Here is a 20,556-nt window from a genome sequence, read left to right on the forward strand (position 1 = left end):
TTAAAGCTTCTTCTAAAATAAGTCTGAATAATAAGGTAACTTTGTGGCCATGATGATGTACTTGTTTTACAGGTTGTATTATAGTTCAGGGGGAGAAGTTTTAGACAGAAGCCTCAGAAAAACTTTCTGTTGCCTGGGTGTAGGCCAAGTCACATGGATTGGGCGTGGGGAGTTTCAGTGTTGCAGAACAGACCAGGAAGCTCACAGAATTATCCTGAGCTGTGTTGACAAACTGACAAAAGAGAACACGGGATTTTTATTCAAAATGGATTGGTTAAACGTCTTTAAAGATTTTTTCAGTAAGTTTATCTATTTATTAAATCCATAGTTTTCTTGTAGTTTTTTAATTAGATTTTTCACTTTTGTGAATTTAAAGAAAAACTGTATGGATCCTGATGTGTTTCTATAATAGGCTGGTGCTTTACGTTGTTTATGAAACATAAGCTAAATGATTGGTGATACTTCAAATAATACTAGTTTAGACTTGATAAGTAATAGGTTTTAAAATGTTTTATCATCAGTGTTTGAAAGTAAAGAGAAAGGATATAAATGAGTTTGCAGGCAGTTTTGCTTTGGTAACTTTGAACTTAGAATAGACATTTGAAGTGAATTAAATTATAAACATTAAAAATATGAGGAAAAGAAAGGATTAGGTGAGCAAGTTCTTCTGTCCTCAGTATTTGAATCAACATAAATATTGTTTTAGTACTTTTTACTTATATTTTTGAGGAATGAAACAGAAGATAACATTTAATAAAGCAATATAGAGAATGTTTTGATTTAATCAATGTAGGATTGCTAGAAATTGCCCTTTTGGTGATTGCAAGATTTGATATTTTGAAATGAGTCTTGAGAGGAGCTGCATACAGAGAAAATAAAAACACTGAAACTTGTGAATTACTGGGATTGTTTTGAGTTCAGGTCAAAATGTAACACTGATACTAACTTAACCAGAGCTTAATGTGTGTTTTTGCTAATGGCCTTTTTATAATCTTATGAGAGTGAACTTGATTTAATCTCTTTGAATATTTGTTTGGTGTTTCTAGAAAAATGAATAGAGGGGTTGTTGTAAAAGTCTCATGCGTAAGGAATCTAAGGAAACCAAGAGTAACCTGTTGAGAGATTTCATTTTTAGGCAGAATGGAAAAGGAGCAAGTACTTTATTGAGAAAGAATGTCATAATTGTAATATTAAGACTCATTTGTTTCTTTAGTTAATTTTGGTGGCCAAGTGAATTCTTCTGGAATATATGTCTTTTGTTTACTTTTGGAAAGTTAATACATTTTTAGATCCACTTTTTGGGTTATTTTCCTTTTGGAAAGTTACTAATTTATTCATTTATCAACATATTTTCCTTGGGAGCCTACTGCAAGCCAGACAACAAATACAGAATGAAAAACTAAGACTAACTTTCATAGAATTTACATGGTGAGGAGGTTGTTATTTTAATATTAATATGGTGGATTTCATATCTTGGCTTAATCATAAGTGTTGGTTGCTTTGTGGTCATAAGTGACCATAAATCAACCAGAAATGGTGTCAAAAGAATATAATAGATCATTGGTATGGTGATTCATTATATACCATCAATACAGTGATAAAGTTATCATTCTCTCTGTTGTCTCAGAAAGTCAATAATCTTAAATACATTTGTAGACCTGAGGGTGAGGGTTTAAGATTTGCAACCAAGATACTCCTTTTTTTCATTAACTGCAGCAAGCCAAAATTTGTATTTATTTTGCTTTGCAGTAGAAGATATGTGTTCCATGTGTAGTGGCTAGAATAAACAAAGAGGGTACAGTATTTTAGATAAAACAATAATAAAAAATAATTTCTCTTTCATGTAGATGAACAGATAAAAATACAAAAATTTAAATAAAAATTTGTGCTGGAAAGAACACCATATATTTGTATTTAGAATTCCCTAATTTTGCTCCCAGATATACCACTTTTAATCATGTGGCAAAGACTGTAACTAAACTTTCCTGATTTCTTGTTATTTGTAAAGGAGAGTTGGGCAAGACTAGATGATCCTGGAAAGTCCCTTCTAATGCTAAAAGTCTTATAGCCCTGGTAAAACAACTGATCAGTCTACGTGTGATAGAAATCAGGAAAGTCCATGAGGGAGAAACTGTGAAGAAGTAGGAACTAAAAACCAGAACTACAGTTCCTTAAAGAATTAGAATAAGTAATACTTGCTTTGGCCTCATTCTCTTGAACATTTATTTAGTCAGTGATTTAGATAGAGGGAAGATGACATGCTTAAAGAAAAGAAGACTAAGTCCGAAAGAAACATATATTTGAAAGGTAAAAACTAAAATAGAAATAAAGTGAATTAGGGGCAGGCATTATAATGTAAAATTCTACATTAAGTTTTTAAAGGGAATTGAAGAGATTGCTGAAAACCTGGCCTGACAGGACTTTTTATGAGTAAAATCTGCTATGAGGTCACGATATGGGGGTCATGGGATTGAGCCCTGCATTGGGCTCCAAGATTCTCTTTCCCTCTCTCTGCCCTTCCCCCACCTCTAAAAAATTAAAACAAGACTGCTATGTTACTGTGGGTACTAAAGAATTTCAGTGCAGTTCATGATAGCATTGATTCAGATCTATGTAGTTAAAGTGAAAGTATACAAATAGCTACTTTATGTGTGTGCTGGCCAAATGAAACATGACATAGTTTATCTACTTTGGATAGATATACTTTAACAGTGGCATTGAGAAACTTGGATGCTTCCAAATACTGTATCTAGTATATCAAGGATTTGGAAACCAGGTTATATAAAAGTAGTTATATGTACAAAGATTTGCTTTAAGGAAAAGATAACTGTCATGTGACCGGAATATTTACAGTGCTTAACCAGATTCCTCAAAACTTGGAGGAGTTAATAATACAGTGTTTTGGTCAAGAAATAGTGCTCTAGGAGGAGAGAAGACAGACCAGTGGGTAGGAGTGCAGGGCAGTTTGGAAGCTGTACTTTGTTCTTTGAACAAAGCTAATGATAAAAATGACTGCCTCTCTTTTGAGTGAGCACATCCTCAGTGCTCAGACCTGAACATTCCCTCCCAACCCTGGCAAAGTCTAGCTATAAAATGCAATAATAAAGATTTAAGTGTTTTTGAAAAATTAAATGCCAGAAGCACTAGGAGTAATAACTACCATTGATTAGTGTAGTGCCTGCTATGTGCTGTGTACTATGCTAGGTGCTTTACATATAAACTTCTTTAAACAGATGTTAAAAGGTAGGTTCCTACACACCACCATTTCACAAACCTGGAAACTGGAGTTTAATGAAGATTAAATAACTCAACCAAGATCAGATTAACTAGTAAGTACCAGGACTAAAATTTAAATTTAGAAATTTTTGTTGTTATTAGTTTGCCTTATATACCCATTAGGACTAAAGAGTAGAGAAATAATTAGAATCAGATAAGCAGTGGATTAGAAAGATTTGATGCAAAAGGATTAAGATTAGGATGATTGTGGAGAACTAACTGTGAAGTTGAGAAGAATTTAGAAAAGTTAATACCTTGGTCTGGGGGACCCTCCTTGTTGTAGATGATTTCCTTGAAAGAGATACTGATGTAAAGCACTTTTCCATGTATTTCCTCATTGGTAACAGGAAATTGGAAATAGCATTTTTTTAGCAACAGAGACAAAGGGCAATAAACAGGTTCTTCTCAAAGAATTGTAAGCAGAGGAGAAAAAAGCAGGCTATCGATTATGCATGTATTTGTCATTCACATGATAAACACTAATAGAACACTTAATATGGGCCAGGCAGTGGGGGTAGAGAAGTGATTAAAAACTTGGTGTTTGAGGACTGGAGTCAAGATGGCGGAGAAGTAGCAGGCTGAGACTACATCAGGTAGCAGGAGATCACCTAGATAGCTTATCAAACCATTGCAAACATCTACAAATCCAACGGGAGATAGAAGAGAAGAAGAACAGCAAATCGACCACTATCTGAAAGGTAGGACCGGTGGAGAAGTGAATCCAAAGCAATGGGAAGATAGACTGTGTCGGGGGAGGGGCCGGCTCCCAGCAAAGGGCAGAGCAACAGAGCACAAAATCAGAACATTTAAAAGTCTGCTCCACTGAGGGACATAGCTCCAGAGGATAAAGCAGGGTGAAGCCCACAAGGGGCCCAGCGTGGCCCTAGGTTCCGCAGGGTCACAGAAGGATCGGGGGTGTCTGAGTGTCCCAGAGCTAGCAGGTATTAGACCGGGGAAGCCGGGTACAGACACAGAGCTGAGGAGTGAGCTCTAACCTCAGGGTTACCTTGAACCAGTCGCAGGCTGGGTGAGTTTGGAGCATGGTTAGAGGCCAGGGAGACGGGAGTGATTGGGCTCTTTTCTTTGAGGGTGCACTGAGGAGTGGGACCCGATCTCTTGGCTCCTCCGGGAGGGAGACTGGGAGGCCACCATTTTCATTCCTGTCCTCCGGAACTCTATGGAAAGCGTTCAGGGGACAAGAGCTCCCAAAAGTGAACCCGAGCAGATTACTTAGCCTGGCCCCTGGTAAGGGTGGTACAATTCCGCCTCGGGCAAAGACACTTGAGAATCAGTACAACAGGCCCCTCCCACAGAAGATCAACAAGAAATCCACCCAAGACAAACTACACCTACCAAGGAGAGCAGCAGAATTCCAGGAGGAAAAGCAAAGCATGGAACTCATGGCTTTCTCCCCATGATGCTTTAGTCTTGCGGTTAATTTAAATTTTTTTTTTTTAATTTTTTTTCTTCTAAATTTTTTTAACTTTTACCTTTTTCTTTTTTAATGTTTTTTAACTAGTTTATCTAATACATATATATTTTTCTTTTTTTAATTTTTTTTTTCCTGAACTTATTTTTATCTCCTTTGTCCCTCCCACAAATTTGGGGTCTCTTCTGATTTGGTTAGAGTGCATTTACCTGGGGTCTTTGCACCCTTTCAGTATTTTATTTGCTCCTTCATATACGCTTATCTGGACAAAATGACAAGGCGGAAAAACTCACCACAAAAAAAAAAAAAAAAAAGAGGCAGTACTGAAGGCTATGTTCCTAATCAATACAGACATTGGTAATATGCCAGATACAGAGTTCAGAATGACGATTTTCAAGGTTCTAGCCGGGCTCAAAAAAGGCATGGAAGATATTAAAGAAACCCTCTCTGGAGAGATAAAAGCCTTTTCTGGAGAAATGAAAGAACTAAAATCTAACCAAGTTGAAATTGATAAAGCTGTTAATGAGGTGCAATCAAAAATGGAGGCTCTTACTGCTAGGATAAATGAGGCAGAAGAAAGAATTAGTGATATAGAAGACCAAATGACAGAGAATAAAGAAGCTGAGCAAAAGAGGGACAAACAGCTACTGGGCCATGAGGGGAAAATTCAAGAGATAAGTGACACCACAAGACCAAACAACATTAGAGTAATTGGGATTTCAGAAGAAGAAAGAGAAAGGGGAGCAGAAGGTATACTGGAGAGAATTATTGGAGAGAATTTTCCTAATATGGCAAAGGGAACAAGCATCAAAATCCAGGAGGTGCAGAGAACCCCCCTCAAAATCAACAAGAATAGGTCCACACCCGGTCACCACTAGCAAAATTTACAAGTCTTAGCGACAAAGAGAAAATCCTGAAAGCAGTCCGGGAAAAGAAGTCTATAACATACAATGGTAAAAATATTAGATTGGCAGCAGAGTTACTGACAGAGACCTGGCAGGCCAGAAAGAACTGGCATGATATATTCAGAGCACTAAACAAGAAAAAACATGGCGGCCAAGAATGCTATATCCAGATAGGCTGTCACTGAAAATAGAAGGAGAGATAAAAAGCTTCCAGGACAAACAAAAACTGAAAGAATTTGCAAACATCAAACCAGCTCTACAGGAAATATTGAAAGGGATCCTCTAAGCAAAGAGAGAGCCTAAAAGTAGTAGATCAAAAAGGAACAGAGACAGTATACAGTAACAATCACCTTATAGGCAATACAATGGCACTAAATTCATATCACTCAATAGTTACCCTGAATGTTAATGGGCTAAATGCCCCAATCAAAAGACACAGGGTATCAGAATGGATAAAAAACCAAAATCCATCTATGTGTTGCCTACAAGAAACTCATTTTAGACCCGAAGACACCTCCGGATTTAAAGTGAGGGGGTGGAAAATAATTTACCATACTAATGGACATCAGAAGAAAGTAGGGGTGGCAATCCTTATATCAGATCAATTAGATTTTAAGCCAAAGACTATAATGAGAGATGAGGAAGATACTATATCATACTCAAAGGATTTGTCCAACAAGAAGATATAACAATTTTAAATATCTATGCTGCTAATATGGGAGCAGCCAACTATATAAACCAATTAATAGCAAAATTAAAGAAACACATCAACAATAATACAATAATAGTAGGGGACTTTAACACTCCCCTCACTGAAATGGACAGATGATCCAAGCAAAAGATCAACAAGGAAATAAAGGCCTTAAATGACACACTGGACCAAGTGGACATCACAGATATATTCAGAACATTTCATCCCAAAGCAACAGAATACACATTCTTCTCTGGTCCTCATGGAACATTCTCTAGAATAGATCACATCCTGGGTCATAAATCAGGCCTAAACCGATATCAAAAGATTGGGATCATTCCCTGCATATTTTCAGACCACAATGCTCTGAAGCTAGAACTCAATCACAAGAGGAAATTTGGAAAGAACCCAAATACATGGAGACTAAATAGCATCCTTCTAAAGAATGAATGGGTCAAGCAGGAAATTAAAGAAGAATTGAAAAAACTTCATGGAAACAAATGATAATGAAAACACAATTGTTCAAAATCTGTGGGACACAGCAAAGGCAGTCCTGAGAGAAAAATATATAGTGGTACAAGCCTTTCTCAAGAAACAATAAAGGTCTCAGGTGCACAACCTAACCCTACACGTAAAGGAGCTGGAGAAAGAACAAGAAAGAAACCCTAAACCCAGCAGGAGAAGAGAAATCATAAAGATCAGAGCAGAAATCAATGAAATAGAAACCAAAAAAACAATAGAACAAATCAACGAAACTAGGAGCTGGTTCTTTGAAAGAATTAATAAGATTGATAAACCCCTGGCCAGACTTACCAAAAAGAAAAGAGAAAGGACCCAAATAAACAAAATCATGAATGAAAGAGGAGAGATCACAACTAACACCAAAGAAATACAAACAATTATAAGAACGTGCTATGAGCAACTCTACGCAAACAAATTTGACAATCTGCAAGAAATGGATGCATTTCTAGAGACATATAAACTACTACAACTGAACCATAAAGAAATAGAAGACCTGAACAGACCCATAACCAATAAGGAGATTGAAACAGTCATCAAAAATCTCCGAATAGGGGCGCCTGGGTGGCTCAGTGGGTTAAGCCGCTGCCTTCGGCTCAGGTCATGATCTCAGGGTCCTGGGATCGAGTCCCGCATCGGGCTCTCTGCTCAGCAGGGAGCCTGCTTCCTCCTCTCTCTCTCTGCCTGCCTCTCTGCCTACTTGTAATCTCTCTCTGTCAAATAAATAAATAAATCTTAAAAAAAAAAAAAAAAAAATCTCCGAATAAACAAAAGCCCAGGGCCAGACGGCTTCCCAGGGGAATCCTACCAAACGTTTAAAGAAGAACTAATTCCTATTCTCCTGAAACTGTTCCAAAAAATAGAAATGGAAGGAAAACTTCCAAACTCATTTTATGAGGCCAGCATCACCTTGATCCCAAAATCAGACAAGGATTCATCAAAAAGGAGAACTACAGACCAATATCCTTGATGAACACAGATGTGAAAATTCTCACCAAAATACTAGCCAATAGGATTCAACAGTACATTAAAAGGATTATTCACCACGACCAAGTGGGATTTATTCCAGGGCTGCAAGGTTGGTTCAACATCCGCAAATCAATCAATGTGATACAATACGTTAATAAAAGAAAGAATAAGAACCATATGATACTCTCCATAGATGCTGAAAAAGCATTTGACAAAGTACAGCATCCCTTCCTGATCAAAACTCTTCAAAGTGTAAGGATAGAGGGCACATACCTCAATATCATCAAAGCCGTCTATGAAAAACCCACCGCAAATATCATTCTCAATGGAGGAAAACTGAAAGGTTTTCCGCTAAGGTCAGGAACATGGCAGGGGTGTCCATTATCACCACTGCTATTCAACATAGTACTAGAAGTCCTAGCCTCAGCAATCAGACAACAAAAAGAAATTAAAGGCATCCAAATCGGCAAAGAAATCAAACTATCACTCTTTGCAGATGATATGATACTATATGTGGAAAACCCAAAAGACTCCACTCCAAATCTGCTAGGACTTGTACAGGAATTCAGTAAAGTGTCAGGATATAAAATCAGTGCACAGAAATCAGTTGCATTTCTGTACACCAACAACAAGACAGAAGAAAGAGAAATTAAGGAGTCAATCCCATTTACGATTGCATCCAAAACCATAAGATATCTAGGAATAAACCTAACCAAAGAGGCAAAGAATCTATACTCAGAAAACTATAAAGTACTCATGAATGAAATTGAGGAAAACACAAAGAAATGGAAAAATGTTCCATGCTCCTGGATTGGAAGAACAAATACTGTGAAAATGTCTGTGCTGCCTAAAGCAGTCTACACATTTAATGCAATCCCTATCAAAATCCCACCCATTTTTTTCAAAGAAATGGAACAAATAATCCTAAAATTTATATGGATACCTAAAAGACCTCGAATAGCTGAAGGAATATTGAAAAAGAAAGCCAAAGCTGATGGCATCACAATTCCGGACTTCAAGCTCTATTACAAAGCTGTCATCATCAAGACAACATGGTACAGGCACAAAAACAGACCCATAGATCAATGGAATGGAATAGAGTGCCCAGAAATAGACCCTCAGCTCTATGGTCAACTAATCTTCGACAAATTAGGAAAGAAGGTCCAATGGAAAAAAGACAGCCTCTTCAGTAAATGGTGTTGGGAAAATTGGACAGCCACATGCAGAAAAATGAAATTGGACCGTTTCCTTACACCACACATGAAAACAGACTCAAAATGGATGAAGGACCTCAATGTGAGAAAGGAATCCTTCAGAATCCTTGAGGAGAACACAGGCACCAACCTCTTCGACCTGAACCGCAGCAGGGTTTTCCTAGGAATATTGCCAAAGGCAAGGGAAGCAAGGGCAAAAATGAACTATTGGGATTTCCTCAAGATCAAAAGCTTTTGCACAGCAAAGGAAACAGTTAACAAAACCAAAAGACAACTGACAGAATGGGAGAAGAAATTTGCAAACGACATATCAGATAAAAGACTAGTGTCCAAAATCTATAAAGAACTTAGCAAACTCAACACCCAAAGAACAAATAATCCAATCAAGAAATGAGCAGAAGACATGAACAGACATTTCTGCAAAGAAGACATTCAGATGGCCAACAGACACATGAAAAAGCGCTCCACATCACTCGGCATCAGGAAATACAAATCAAAACCACATTGAGATACCACCTCACACCAGTCAGAATGGCTAAAATTAACAAGTCAGGAAATGACAGATGCTGGTGAGGATGTGGAGAAAGGGGAACCCTCGTACCCTGTTGGTGGGAATGCAAGCTAGTGCAACCACTCTGGAAAACAGCATGGAGGTTCCTCAGAAAGTTGATAATAGAACTACCCTATGACCCAGCAATTGCACTACTGGGTATTTACCCTAAAGATACAAATGTAGTGATCCGAAGGGGCACATGAACCCGAATGTTTATAGCAATAGTGTCTACAATAGCTGAACTATGGAAAGAACCTAGATGTCCATCAAGAGATGAATGGATAAAGAAGAGGTGGTATATATACACAATGGAATACTATGCAGCCATCAAAAGAAATGAAATCTTGCCATTTGTGATGACGTGGATGGAACTAGAGGGTATCATGCTTAGTGAAATAAGTCAGTTGGAGAAAGACAACTATCCTATGATCTCCGTGATAGGAGGAAGTGGAGATGCAACGTGGGGGGTTAGGGGGGTAGGAGAAGCATAAATGAAACAAGGTGGGATTGGGAGGGTGACAAACCATAAGTGACTCTTAATTCTCACAAAACAAACTGAGGGTTACTGGGGGGACGGGGTTTGGGAGAGGGGGGTGGAGTTATGGACATTGGGGAGGGTATGTGCTATGGTGAGTGCTGTGAAGTCTGTAAACCTGGAGATTAACAGATCTTTACCCCTGGGGATAAAAATACATTATATGTTTATAAGAAAATAAAAATTAAAAAAAAAACTTGGCTCAAAGAAGTAAATGTTGGTATACAGATGGTCAAACATTACATTAAAAATATTTACAAAGAATAGTAGTGGCACAAAAGAGAAATAAATTTGTTTTGTTTTGGGGAGAGAGGGAAAGCTCTAGTGAGAAGAGAATACCTTGTTTGAATCTTGAAGAATGAGGGTGGGTTGTGTTTGAGGTTAAAAAAAAAAAAAGTAATGGGCATAGGATCAGAATCTTGCAAGGGCCTTGTTTTTTGGGGTACTGATGAGCTTATATTCCTTAGCATTAGTGTAAAGTTAAATTCTCAAAGATTACAGAGGGCTTTGTGTTGCATAGGAAACAAATATTCTAAGTTTATGTTTTTTTTCCCTGAAATATTTCTGACCTCTGCAATTTAAATAGGCTGTTTTTGGTGTTTTCCCACTTGGAAGTTTAATGGGTAGGTTTGTCCAAAACCTCTTCATTCACCTACATTTGACAATGTATAATTAGTCTTAGGCATCTTTTTCAGAATTTAAAAAAAAATCATTTTGAAACTAGCCATTAACTTCAAGTTTAAATTTTTATTTGGTTATATCACTCTTCAGTTTTAATCAGCTTAACATATTGAGCATCTGATACATGCACAGTTCTCAATAGTATAGGAAACTCGAAAGATCAGTGAGACATGGAATGCTCTTCCTTTCTGGAAGCTGATGGCTGTGGTAGTGAATGAGGTTAAAAGACAAACACAAGGTACGCTGTGATTCAAGTATCTATGAAGTACAGGGTGCTAGGGTGCTTTAAAAAGGAGAGCTTACATTTCTGGAGAATGATGGTGGGAAATAAAAGATGTTGGAAAACACAAAATGGGAAGTAAATAAAATAAAATTGTTATTTGAAACAGTACTTCTTGAATTGGTTTTTGAATAGGTTTTTGATAGGCAAAGGTGTGTGTTTTGTTTGTTTGTTTTTTAAGATTCATTCATTCGTTCATTCATTTATTTGACAGAACACACCCAAGGGGAGCAGCAGAAGGGAGGGAGAACCAGGCTTCCTGTTGAGCATGGAGCCTGATGCCATGCAGGGCTCAATCCCAGGACCCCAGGATCATGACCTAAGTCTAAGATAGATGCTTAACCAACTGGGCCACCCATGTACCCCAACAGGCAGAAGGTTTAATAAGGTTTTAGGAAGAAACTAGCAAACAAGGCAAACAAAATCCTGAAGGTTAAAATACTACTTATTCCTGTTTTTTTTTTTTTTTAATTATTTTTTTTTATTTTTTTTTTATATTCCTGGGTTTTTAAGTGGCCCATTTTTAATAAGATTTAGATATTTTCACTGCAGGGCATTATGGAAAGAATCTTATTTAACAATTACTGTATGTACTGTGCTATTATTTACATTATTTTATTCACTTTTTAAAAAATTTATTCACTTCTTAGAACACTATGACAGTAAGTGGTGTTTTTTCCATTTCTAGGCTTAGAAAAGTCAAAAGTTTGTTGGGGTTTCCACAGTAAGTGGTATAGCTTGGATTTGAACTCAAAGGCTCATTGAAAAATCTGTGCTGTATTTTGGGACACCTGGGTGGTTCAGTCAGTTAAGTATCTGCCTTTAGCTTGGGTTGTGATCCTGGGGTTCTGGGAGGAAGTCCTGCATCAGGCTCCCTGCTCAGCAGGATGCCTGCTGCTTCCCCTGCTTGTATGCTCGCTCGCTCTCTCTCTCGCTATCTCTCTCTCTGTGTCAAATAAATAAAATCTTTCTAAAAAAATTACAAAGTCTTTGCTCTTTTCAGTACTGTCTATCATAATCCTAGAAAGGAAGAGTGTGGATATTCTGGAGAGGGGTATAAATTCTAGAAAGAGTATTTCTCTTAATTTGATAGTCAATGAAGAGCCACTGGTGAGTTTCGAGCAATAATGTCATGTGATTACAACTATATTTATAGATGGTGGATTGGAGTGGGACAGATTGGATTAATAAGGAAACTAGTCTGAAGGGTTATTGAAGACTCAAACACAACAAAATGGGCCTGAAATAGCATGGGAATAGTGGGAATGGAAAGTGTTGGCAGAAAGGAAATCTTTCTGGGAATCTTTAAAGAAAGAAAATTTTTATGAGGTAAAATTCATATTATAAAATTAATCATTTTGAAGTATACATTTCAGTGGAAGTTATTATACTAAGAGTGTTGTGCAACTGTCACATCTGATTCCAAACCGTTTTCATCACCCAAGAAAACCCCATTCCCATTAAATAGTCAGTCCCCATTATACCCTCCCTTCATCCCCTGGCAGTTGCTAATTTTGCTCTCTATCTATCCTGGCCATTTCATGTAAATGGAGTTATACAATATGTGATCTCTTGTGTCAGGAGTCTTTCAGTTGGCATCCTGTTTTTAAGGTTAATCTATGTTGTAGCATGTGTCAGTACTTCATCCTTTTATGGGTGATCCATTATATGGATATATACCACATTTTGCTTATTCATTAATCTGTGGATGAACATTTGGGTTGTTTCTACCTTTTTGTTATTGAGTATAGTGAAGCTATGAACATTTGTGTACAAGTATTTGAATGTATGTTTTTAGCTCTTTTGAGTATATGCATAGGAGTAGAATTAATGGATCTTACAGTAATTACGTTTTTAATATTTGAAGGGACCATTAAATTGTTTTCCACAGTAGTTGTACCGTTTTACATTTTGATCAACAGTGTAGGAAGGGTTCCAGTTTTTTCTGAATTCCCATGAATACGTGTTTTTTTTTTTTTTCTAATTTTGTTTGTTTGTTTTATAGCTATCCTGATAGGTATAAAATGGTATTTCATTGTTTTGATTTGCATTTCAACAAAGATGATGAACATCTTTTCATGTATTTTGGGGGCATTTGTATACCTTTGTTGGGGAAATGTTTGTTCATGTCCTTTTCCGATTGTTGAAATAGGTTCTTTTTGATTCTGGGTTCTAAGAGTTCTTTATGTGTTCTGGATATAGACTGTAGATTGTAATTTTTTTTTTTTTTTTAATTACTATTGCTTGTGCTTTTGGGATCAGATCTAAGAATTCATTGCTAGTTCCCAGGTCATAAGGATTTTTCCCTGTTTTCTTCTGATAGTTTTAAAATTTTAACTCTTATATTTAGGTAATTGATTCATTTGAGTTAATTTTTGTCATGCAAAGTAGGAGTCTAGCTTCATTCTTTTGCATACAGATATCCATTTCTCCGAGCACTGTTTGTTGAAGAGCCTGTTCTTTCCTCTTTGTCACCCTTGTTGAAAATCAATTGACCATGGATGTATGAGTTTATTTTGGGACTCTCAGCTCTGTTCTTCTGGTCTATATGCTTGTCCTTTTGTGCTAATACTATACTGTTTTGATTATTTTGTGGTTTAGAAGTGAGTTTGGTTTAGAAGTGAGTTTTGAAATTGCAAAGTATGAATCCTCCAGTTTTGTTTTCATTTTTTCTTTTTTGGTGGGGGGAGGGGTGGGCATAGGGAGAGGGAGAGAGAGAGAATCTTAAGCAGGCTCCATGCCCAGTATGGAGCCCAACACTAGGCTTGATCTCCCCACCCTAAGATCATGACCTGAGGTGAAATCAAGAGTCATCACTTTAACCAACTAAGCCACCCAGGTGCCCCATTATTTTCATTTTTTAGGATTGTTTTGGTTATTTGGTGTCCCTTGGAATTCATATGAATTTTAGCATCAGCATTTCCATTTCTGCAAAAAAGAAGTATTGGAACTTTGATAAGGATTACATGGACTCAGTGGGTCACTTTGGATAGTATTGCCATATAAAAATACTGAGCCCTCAAATCCATAAACACAGAATGTTTTTTCATTTATTTAGGTCTACTTTAATTTCAGCAATATTTTGTAGTGTTCAATATACTGGTCTTCTGGCTCCTTGATTAATAAATTTAACCTATATATTTGATTATTAATGCTATTATAAATGGAATTATTTTCTCTTTCCTCTTCAAATTGTTCACTGGTAGTATATAGAAATGCAACTTTTTTGTGTGTGTTGACTGTATCTTGCAACCTTGCTAAATTCATTTCTTCTAACTTAAGTGTGGGGGGGTCTTTTTTAGGATTTTCTCTATATACAATCATGTCATCTGCAAATAAAGATTATTTTACTTCCTCCTTTCTTGTTTGGATCTCTCTTATTTCTTTTTCTTGCCTAATTGCCCTGGCTAGCACATCCAGTACATTGTTGAATAAAAGTGCCTGAAAGGGCATCCATGTCTTTTCCTGATCTTAGTTTTCAGTCTTTCACTACTGAGTGTGATGGTAACTGCAGGTTTTTCTTTTTGTTTTTTTGTTTCATAAATGCCCTTTTTGATATTGAGGAAATTCCCTTATATTTCTAATTGGCTAATATACTTTTTATCATGAAAGAATGTTAGATTTTTATCAAGAGCTTTTCTGTATCAGTTGAAATAGTCATGTGTGTTTTTTTCCTTCCTTATGTTAATGTGGTAAAATGTAATTGATTTTCATATTGTTCAATAGGTGAACTATTGAACTATTTCATTCCTGGGACAAATACCCCTTTATCATGATGTACATTCCTATTACTATGCTGCTGTATTATTTTGTTAGTATAGATGATCCCTATTTTTTACAGATTCCATATTTGTGAATTTACCTACTTGCTAAAGTTTATTTGTAAGTCCAAACTGATCATTGTGGTGCTTTTGTGGACATGTACAAAGTGGCAGAAATTTTGAGATGCCTGATGCACATGTTGCCAGCTGATGTTGAAGAAGGTGATCCTCTGCCTTTTTGTTTCAGTTCTCATATTATAAATAAATGTCCTTTATGCAGCCTATTTAGTGCCATGGTTTTCTTACTGATACGATTTTTTGGTTTATGATTTTGCATTTAAAATGACCCCCAAGTATAGTCCTCAAGTATCATCGCGTGATTTGCCTCATGGAAAAAAAATATATGTTAGATAAGCTTCATTTAGGCATGAGTTACAGTGATGTTGGCTGTGAGTACATTGTTAATCAATATTTTATATTAAATAAAGTATCTTTACAGGGCAACTTGTTAATAAGCAAGGTTATGTATTGCTTGATTGACAAAAATGTGCACAGAGGCTTGCAGGATCTAACCTAGTGTCTCATGGTAATTTTATTGAATGTAACTACCATAAATAATAAGAATTAACTATTTTGTTGAGGAATTTTTAATTTGTATTCATAATGGATATTGGTCAGTACTTTCTCTATATCTTTATCTGGCTTTTATATCATGGTAATGCTGACCTCATAGAATGAGTTATGGACTATTTCTTCCCTACTCTTTTTGTAGAAATATGAAAAGGAAATGTTTGTTAGAATTCATGAGTTAAATTACCCGGTCCTGGACTTTTCCTTATTGTGAAGTTTTGGGTTACTGATGAATTCTTTTACTTGTTATAGGTCAGTCCACATTTTCTAAATGTGTAAAGATACATTTTTGTGTCTTTTTAGCAATTTGTTTTTTTCATCTTGGTTATCTAATTTATTAGTGTACAAGTGTTCATAGTGGTTTTTTTTTCTTATTGTGTTTCTGTTAGGCATCTAGTAATATCCCACTTTATTTCTGATTTTAGTAATTTGAGTCTTTAGTCAATTTTGCTATTTTCAAAAACCAACTTTTAGTTTCATTGATTCTTTGTTGTTTTTGTTTTCTCCTTGCATTTTTCTCTGCTCTAATCTTTATTAATAATAAACTTTCTCTTGCTAGCTTTGGGTTTAGCTTGATATTTCTATAGTTCCCTAAAGAGTAAAGTTGGGTTATTGATTTGAGTGAGATCAATTTCCTTTTTTAAATGAAATTCCTTTTCTGGGGCACCTAGGTGGCTCAGTGGGTTAAGCTGCTGCCTTCGGCTCAGGTCATGATCTCAGGGTCCTTCCTGGGTTTGAGCCCCACAGCAGGCTTCCTGCTCAGCAGGGAGCCTGCTTTCCCTCTCTCTGTCAAATAAATAAAAATCTTTTTTTTTTTTTTAAGATTTTATTTATTTACTTGACAGAGATCACAAGTAGGCAGAGAGGCAGGCAGAGAGAGAGGAGGAAGCAGGCTCTCCACGGAGCAGAGAGCCCGATGCGGGGCTCGATCCCAGGACCCTGAGCTGAAGGCAGAGGCTTTAACCCACTGAGCCACCCAGGCCCCCAAATAAAAATCTTTTTTAAAAATTCTTTTTTTATCATAGGCTTTTAGGGCCATAAATTTCCTTCTGAGCATTGCTTTTGCTGCAGCCTTTAGCTTTTTTGGTTGTGTTTTCATTGTCATGTGTCTCTGAGTATTCATTAACCTTACCTGTAATTTTTTCTTTGACCTACCAGTTGTTTGAGCATATTAATTAACTTACATATATTTGTGAATTCTCCAGTTTTCCTTTCTGTTAATTTTTAGTTTCATTCCACTATGGTCAGAGAATATACTTTATGTGATTTCAGTCTCTTTAAATGTGTTTAGACTTGTCTTGTGGCCTAACATATGGTTTATCTTGGAGTGTTCCATGTGCACTTGTGAAAACTGTACACTTGGCTGTTGTTTATGAGCATTCTATATGTCTATTACGTCTAATTGGCTTATAGTATTTTTCAAGTTCACTATTTCCTTATTAAGTTTTTGCCTAGTTCCACTCATTATTGAAAAGTATTAAAGTCTCTATATTGTAGAACTGTCATTTTCTCCCTTTAATTCTGTCAAGTTTTGCTTTGTCTTGGGGCTTATATAATATTTGTAGTTGTTCTATCTTCTTATTGGATTGACTCTTTTATCAATATATAATGTCCTTCCTTATCTCCTGTAACAACTTGGTCTTAAAGACTGCCTCAGCTCTCTTTTGTTTACCATTTTCAAGGAATATCTTTTTCTATCCTTTCACTTTCAAATCTGTTTGTATCTCTGGATCTAAAATGAGTGCTTATAGATATCATAGAGTTGGATCTTGTTTTTAAATCCATTCTGTCAATCTCTGCCCCGTTAGTCCAGTATTTTAATTCACTTAACCTTTTTTAAAAGATTTTTTTTATTTGTCAGAGAAAGTGAGAGAGAGAGTGGCAGGCAGAGGGGAAGTAGGCCCCCTGTTGAGCAAGGAGCCCAACTCTGGAACTCAAACCTAGGACCCAGGATCATGACACTGAGCCACCCAGGTATCCCTAATTACTAGTAAGGAAGACCTTCTGCTCTTTTGCTATTTGTTTTCTGTATGTCTCATGCCTTTTCTCCCCTCAGTTCTTCTGTTACTGCCTTCTTTTGTAATTAATTTTTTTCTGATTTACCAATTTCCCTTCTCATTTCTTTTTCTTTTATTTTTTTAGTTTTTCCTTAGTGATTACCCTGGGAATTATAATTAATATCTTAACTTTTTAACAGTCAAATTTGAATTGATGCAAATTTAGCTGGTATTCAGCACTACTCTTTGAATTTTTTTTTAAAGATTTTTTTATTATTATTTTAGAGAAGAGGGGCAAAGGGAGAAGAGAAGTTCTTCTTTTTTTTTTTTTTTTTTTTTTTTTTAAGATTTTATTTATTAACTTGAGAGATAGAAAGAGAGTGAACATGCAAACAGACAGGGAGAAGGAGAAGCAAACTCCCTGCTGAGCAGGTAGCTCAACATGGGGCTCAGTCCCAGAACCCTGAGATCATGACCTGAACCAAAGGCAGAGCTTAAACCACTGAGCCACCTAGGTGCCTGGAGGAGAGAGATTCTCTCCATGTTGACCATGGAGCCCAGCTCAATCTCATGATCCTGAGTTGAAACCAAAAGCTTAACCAGCTATACCACCCAGGCACCCCTACATTTCCATTTTTATACATTGTGTGCCTGATTTAAAATTATTGTGTATAAATTTGTATCTTAAATCATACAGGAAAAAAGGATTTACAAGCCAGAAACCTAGTATTACTGGCTTTTATATTTATGAATAAAGCTACCTTTACTGTTGTTCTTTATTTCCTCATATGGCTTCAGGTTACTGATTAGTGTCTTCATTTTAGCACGGAAGACCTTCTTTAGCATTTCTTGTAGCACAAATGTAGTGTGATAAACTCCTTCAGTTTTTGTTTAGGAGTGTCTTAATTTTTCTTTCAGTTTTGAAAGACAGTTTTGCTGGGTGTAGAATTCTTGGTTGACAGTTTTTTCTTCTATCAGATTCTACCCCCTTCCTATGGTTTTTGTTCCTTTTTATTATAGGTTATTTGCTTGTTTGGTGAGTTTTCTAAGCTGTTTTTGTAAAGTCTATATTCTTTGTCATGTGTGGGCTCTGAAGTTTGGTGTTCCATCTTTTCCTTCCTAGGGTTTTCATTCTGTCTGCTCCTTGTCTCAGCTGTCCCTTTCCTCAGGCTGTTGCATCACTTAACTGATTTCAGTAAAAGAATGAGAATGTTCCAGGTCCAGTGAAACCAAGGCAAGCCTTTGTGCCAGTCCTTCACATGGCTTCCAGATAGGTTGAAACCCAGTGTCACAGTTCTTTGAGAATAAGATTTGTATTGCTTTCTCTGGCATTAGGAGTGCCAGTTGCTGTCCTCAAAGTCACTACTGATTTAGGATGTAAGAGATGGTAGACAAGCAATCTAAAATGCCACAGCATCCTTCTACTACAAAGTGGCAGCTTTTTTCTTCACTAATCCTTGCTCTAGTTTTGTAAGGTTTTTTTTGTTTTGCTTTGTTTTTTACTAGATTCCAGAGTTCTGCAAAGTTGATTCTGACATTATTTGCAAGCTCATTTTAACTAGTTTTTTTTTTTGGGGGGGGGGGTTGCTTTTTGATGGATGGAGCCCTAGAATTCTCTACTCTGCCAGAAATCCCTGATGTGGGGATATTTTGGTATATCATTAGCCACAAGTAAGGAAGTTGGGAGGCAGGGAATGGATTTATGGCCATGGGAGAGGTTATTTTTATTTGGACATGAGTGTTGTATTTGAGATGCTAGTAGTAGATGTCTGTAAATGTCTAGTGACAGTTGGAATCATGGGGCTTGAATTCCAGAAAGAGCTTAGACCTGTAAAAGACCTCACTTGGAACCTTCTCTACAGAAGTTATAGAAAATAAAAGTATAAGATATCCTTGAAGTAGAAAGGAAGTCCAGGCATCATATCTAGGGAAACACTTTGAATGGAGGAATCTATTCCCCTTTTCATTTAGCCGACATTCACTTATTCCTATTGTATGGTTGCTGGAGATACAAGATCAGTTTTCTGCCTTCAGGAAACTCACTCGTATTAAGGAAGGCAAGAAAATAAGTACAGTACAATTTTATAACAAGGTTCAGAGGAGCCCAGACAGAGGTACACAAGAATATCCAGACAGGTCAGTAGGTAAGACAGGAGACTCTCAGAGAAGTTAAAGGAAAAAACAATAGAATAATCTATGATCTTGATTGCTGCATAGAATAATCTGTGATCTCGATTGCTGCAAAAGAATGAGGGCTCTAAAAAGTACTAATTTGGAAGTAAAGAGATGACACGGTTTTTATAAGAATGGTTTGGTAGAATGGTAGAGATTAAAGGATTAGATCATAAGGGGTTAGGAGTGAGAGTGAATGGTGAAGAAGTTGAAGGAAGAAAAGGAGGCAGCTTTTTAGAGAATGGTATAGTTTAGTTCACAGGAACAGCAGAATTGAAATAACCTTATTTTGGAATAGAAGTGATCGGAGTATGTTTTTAAACAGTAGAAGGGACTGAGTAGGAGGGAAACAAGGAAGGCCAAGAGTCCCAAAAGAGGCAGGAAAGATGATGTTTAAAAACCCAGGAGGGGGGCGCCAGGGTGGCTCAGTGGGTTAAACCCCTGCCTTCAGCTCAGGTCATGATCTCAGGGTCCTGGGATCAAGCCCTGCATTGGGCTCTCCACTCAGTGGGAGCCTGCTCCCTCCTCTCTCTCTGCCTGCCTCTCTGCCTACTTATGATCTCTCTCTCTCTCTCTGTGTCAAGTAAATAAATAAATAATCTTTTAAAAAAGTTAAAAACCCAGGAAGACCAGAGATTGGAAACTTTCATGAAGAAAAAGAATGAGGGTAATAAGTTTTGAGATTGTGGGAAGTACAAGAAGTTTTATCTAGGAATGCCGCTGTTTTCTCAGTAGAAGCAGAACATAAAATCATGTGCTAAGAAATGATCAGTAGTAAAAACACATGACAAAAGTTGATATAGTGTACATTTATGATGTAATATCATGTGATGCTTTTCTCATTTTTTAAAACAAATATATATAGTAAGTATCTACAGTGTACTAAGCACTGGCTGAGATCTTTGTGTTACAGGTGTGAAAAAAGTAAACAAGTCACTGCCCTT

The 20,556-nt window shown here is 36.7% G+C and overlaps 1 protein-coding gene across 4 annotated transcripts in view; it reads left to right on the plus strand.

The window, feature by feature from the left end:
- NCK1 (NCK adaptor protein 1) overlaps positions 1 to 20,556 on the plus strand; it is an 82,583-nt gene that overhangs the window by 57,255 nt on the left and 4,772 nt on the right. The window contains exon 1 of one of the 4 annotated variants that reach the window (XM_059162699.1): positions 8 to 299. The exons of the other annotated variants lie outside the window; for them this stretch is intronic. Within the exon in view, the coding sequence (XP_059018682.1) occupies positions 50 to 299 (250 nt within the window). The 5' untranslated portion in view covers positions 8 to 49. Of the gene's footprint in view, positions 1 to 7; positions 300 to 20,556 lie in introns of those variants that run through there. 4 annotated transcript variants of the gene reach the window in all.

The sequence above is a fragment of the Mustela lutreola genome, chromosome 2, assembly GCF_030435805.1.
Source record: "Mustela lutreola isolate mMusLut2 chromosome 2, mMusLut2.pri, whole genome shotgun sequence".
Taxonomy (NCBI): Eukaryota; Metazoa; Chordata; class Mammalia; order Carnivora; family Mustelidae; genus Mustela; species Mustela lutreola.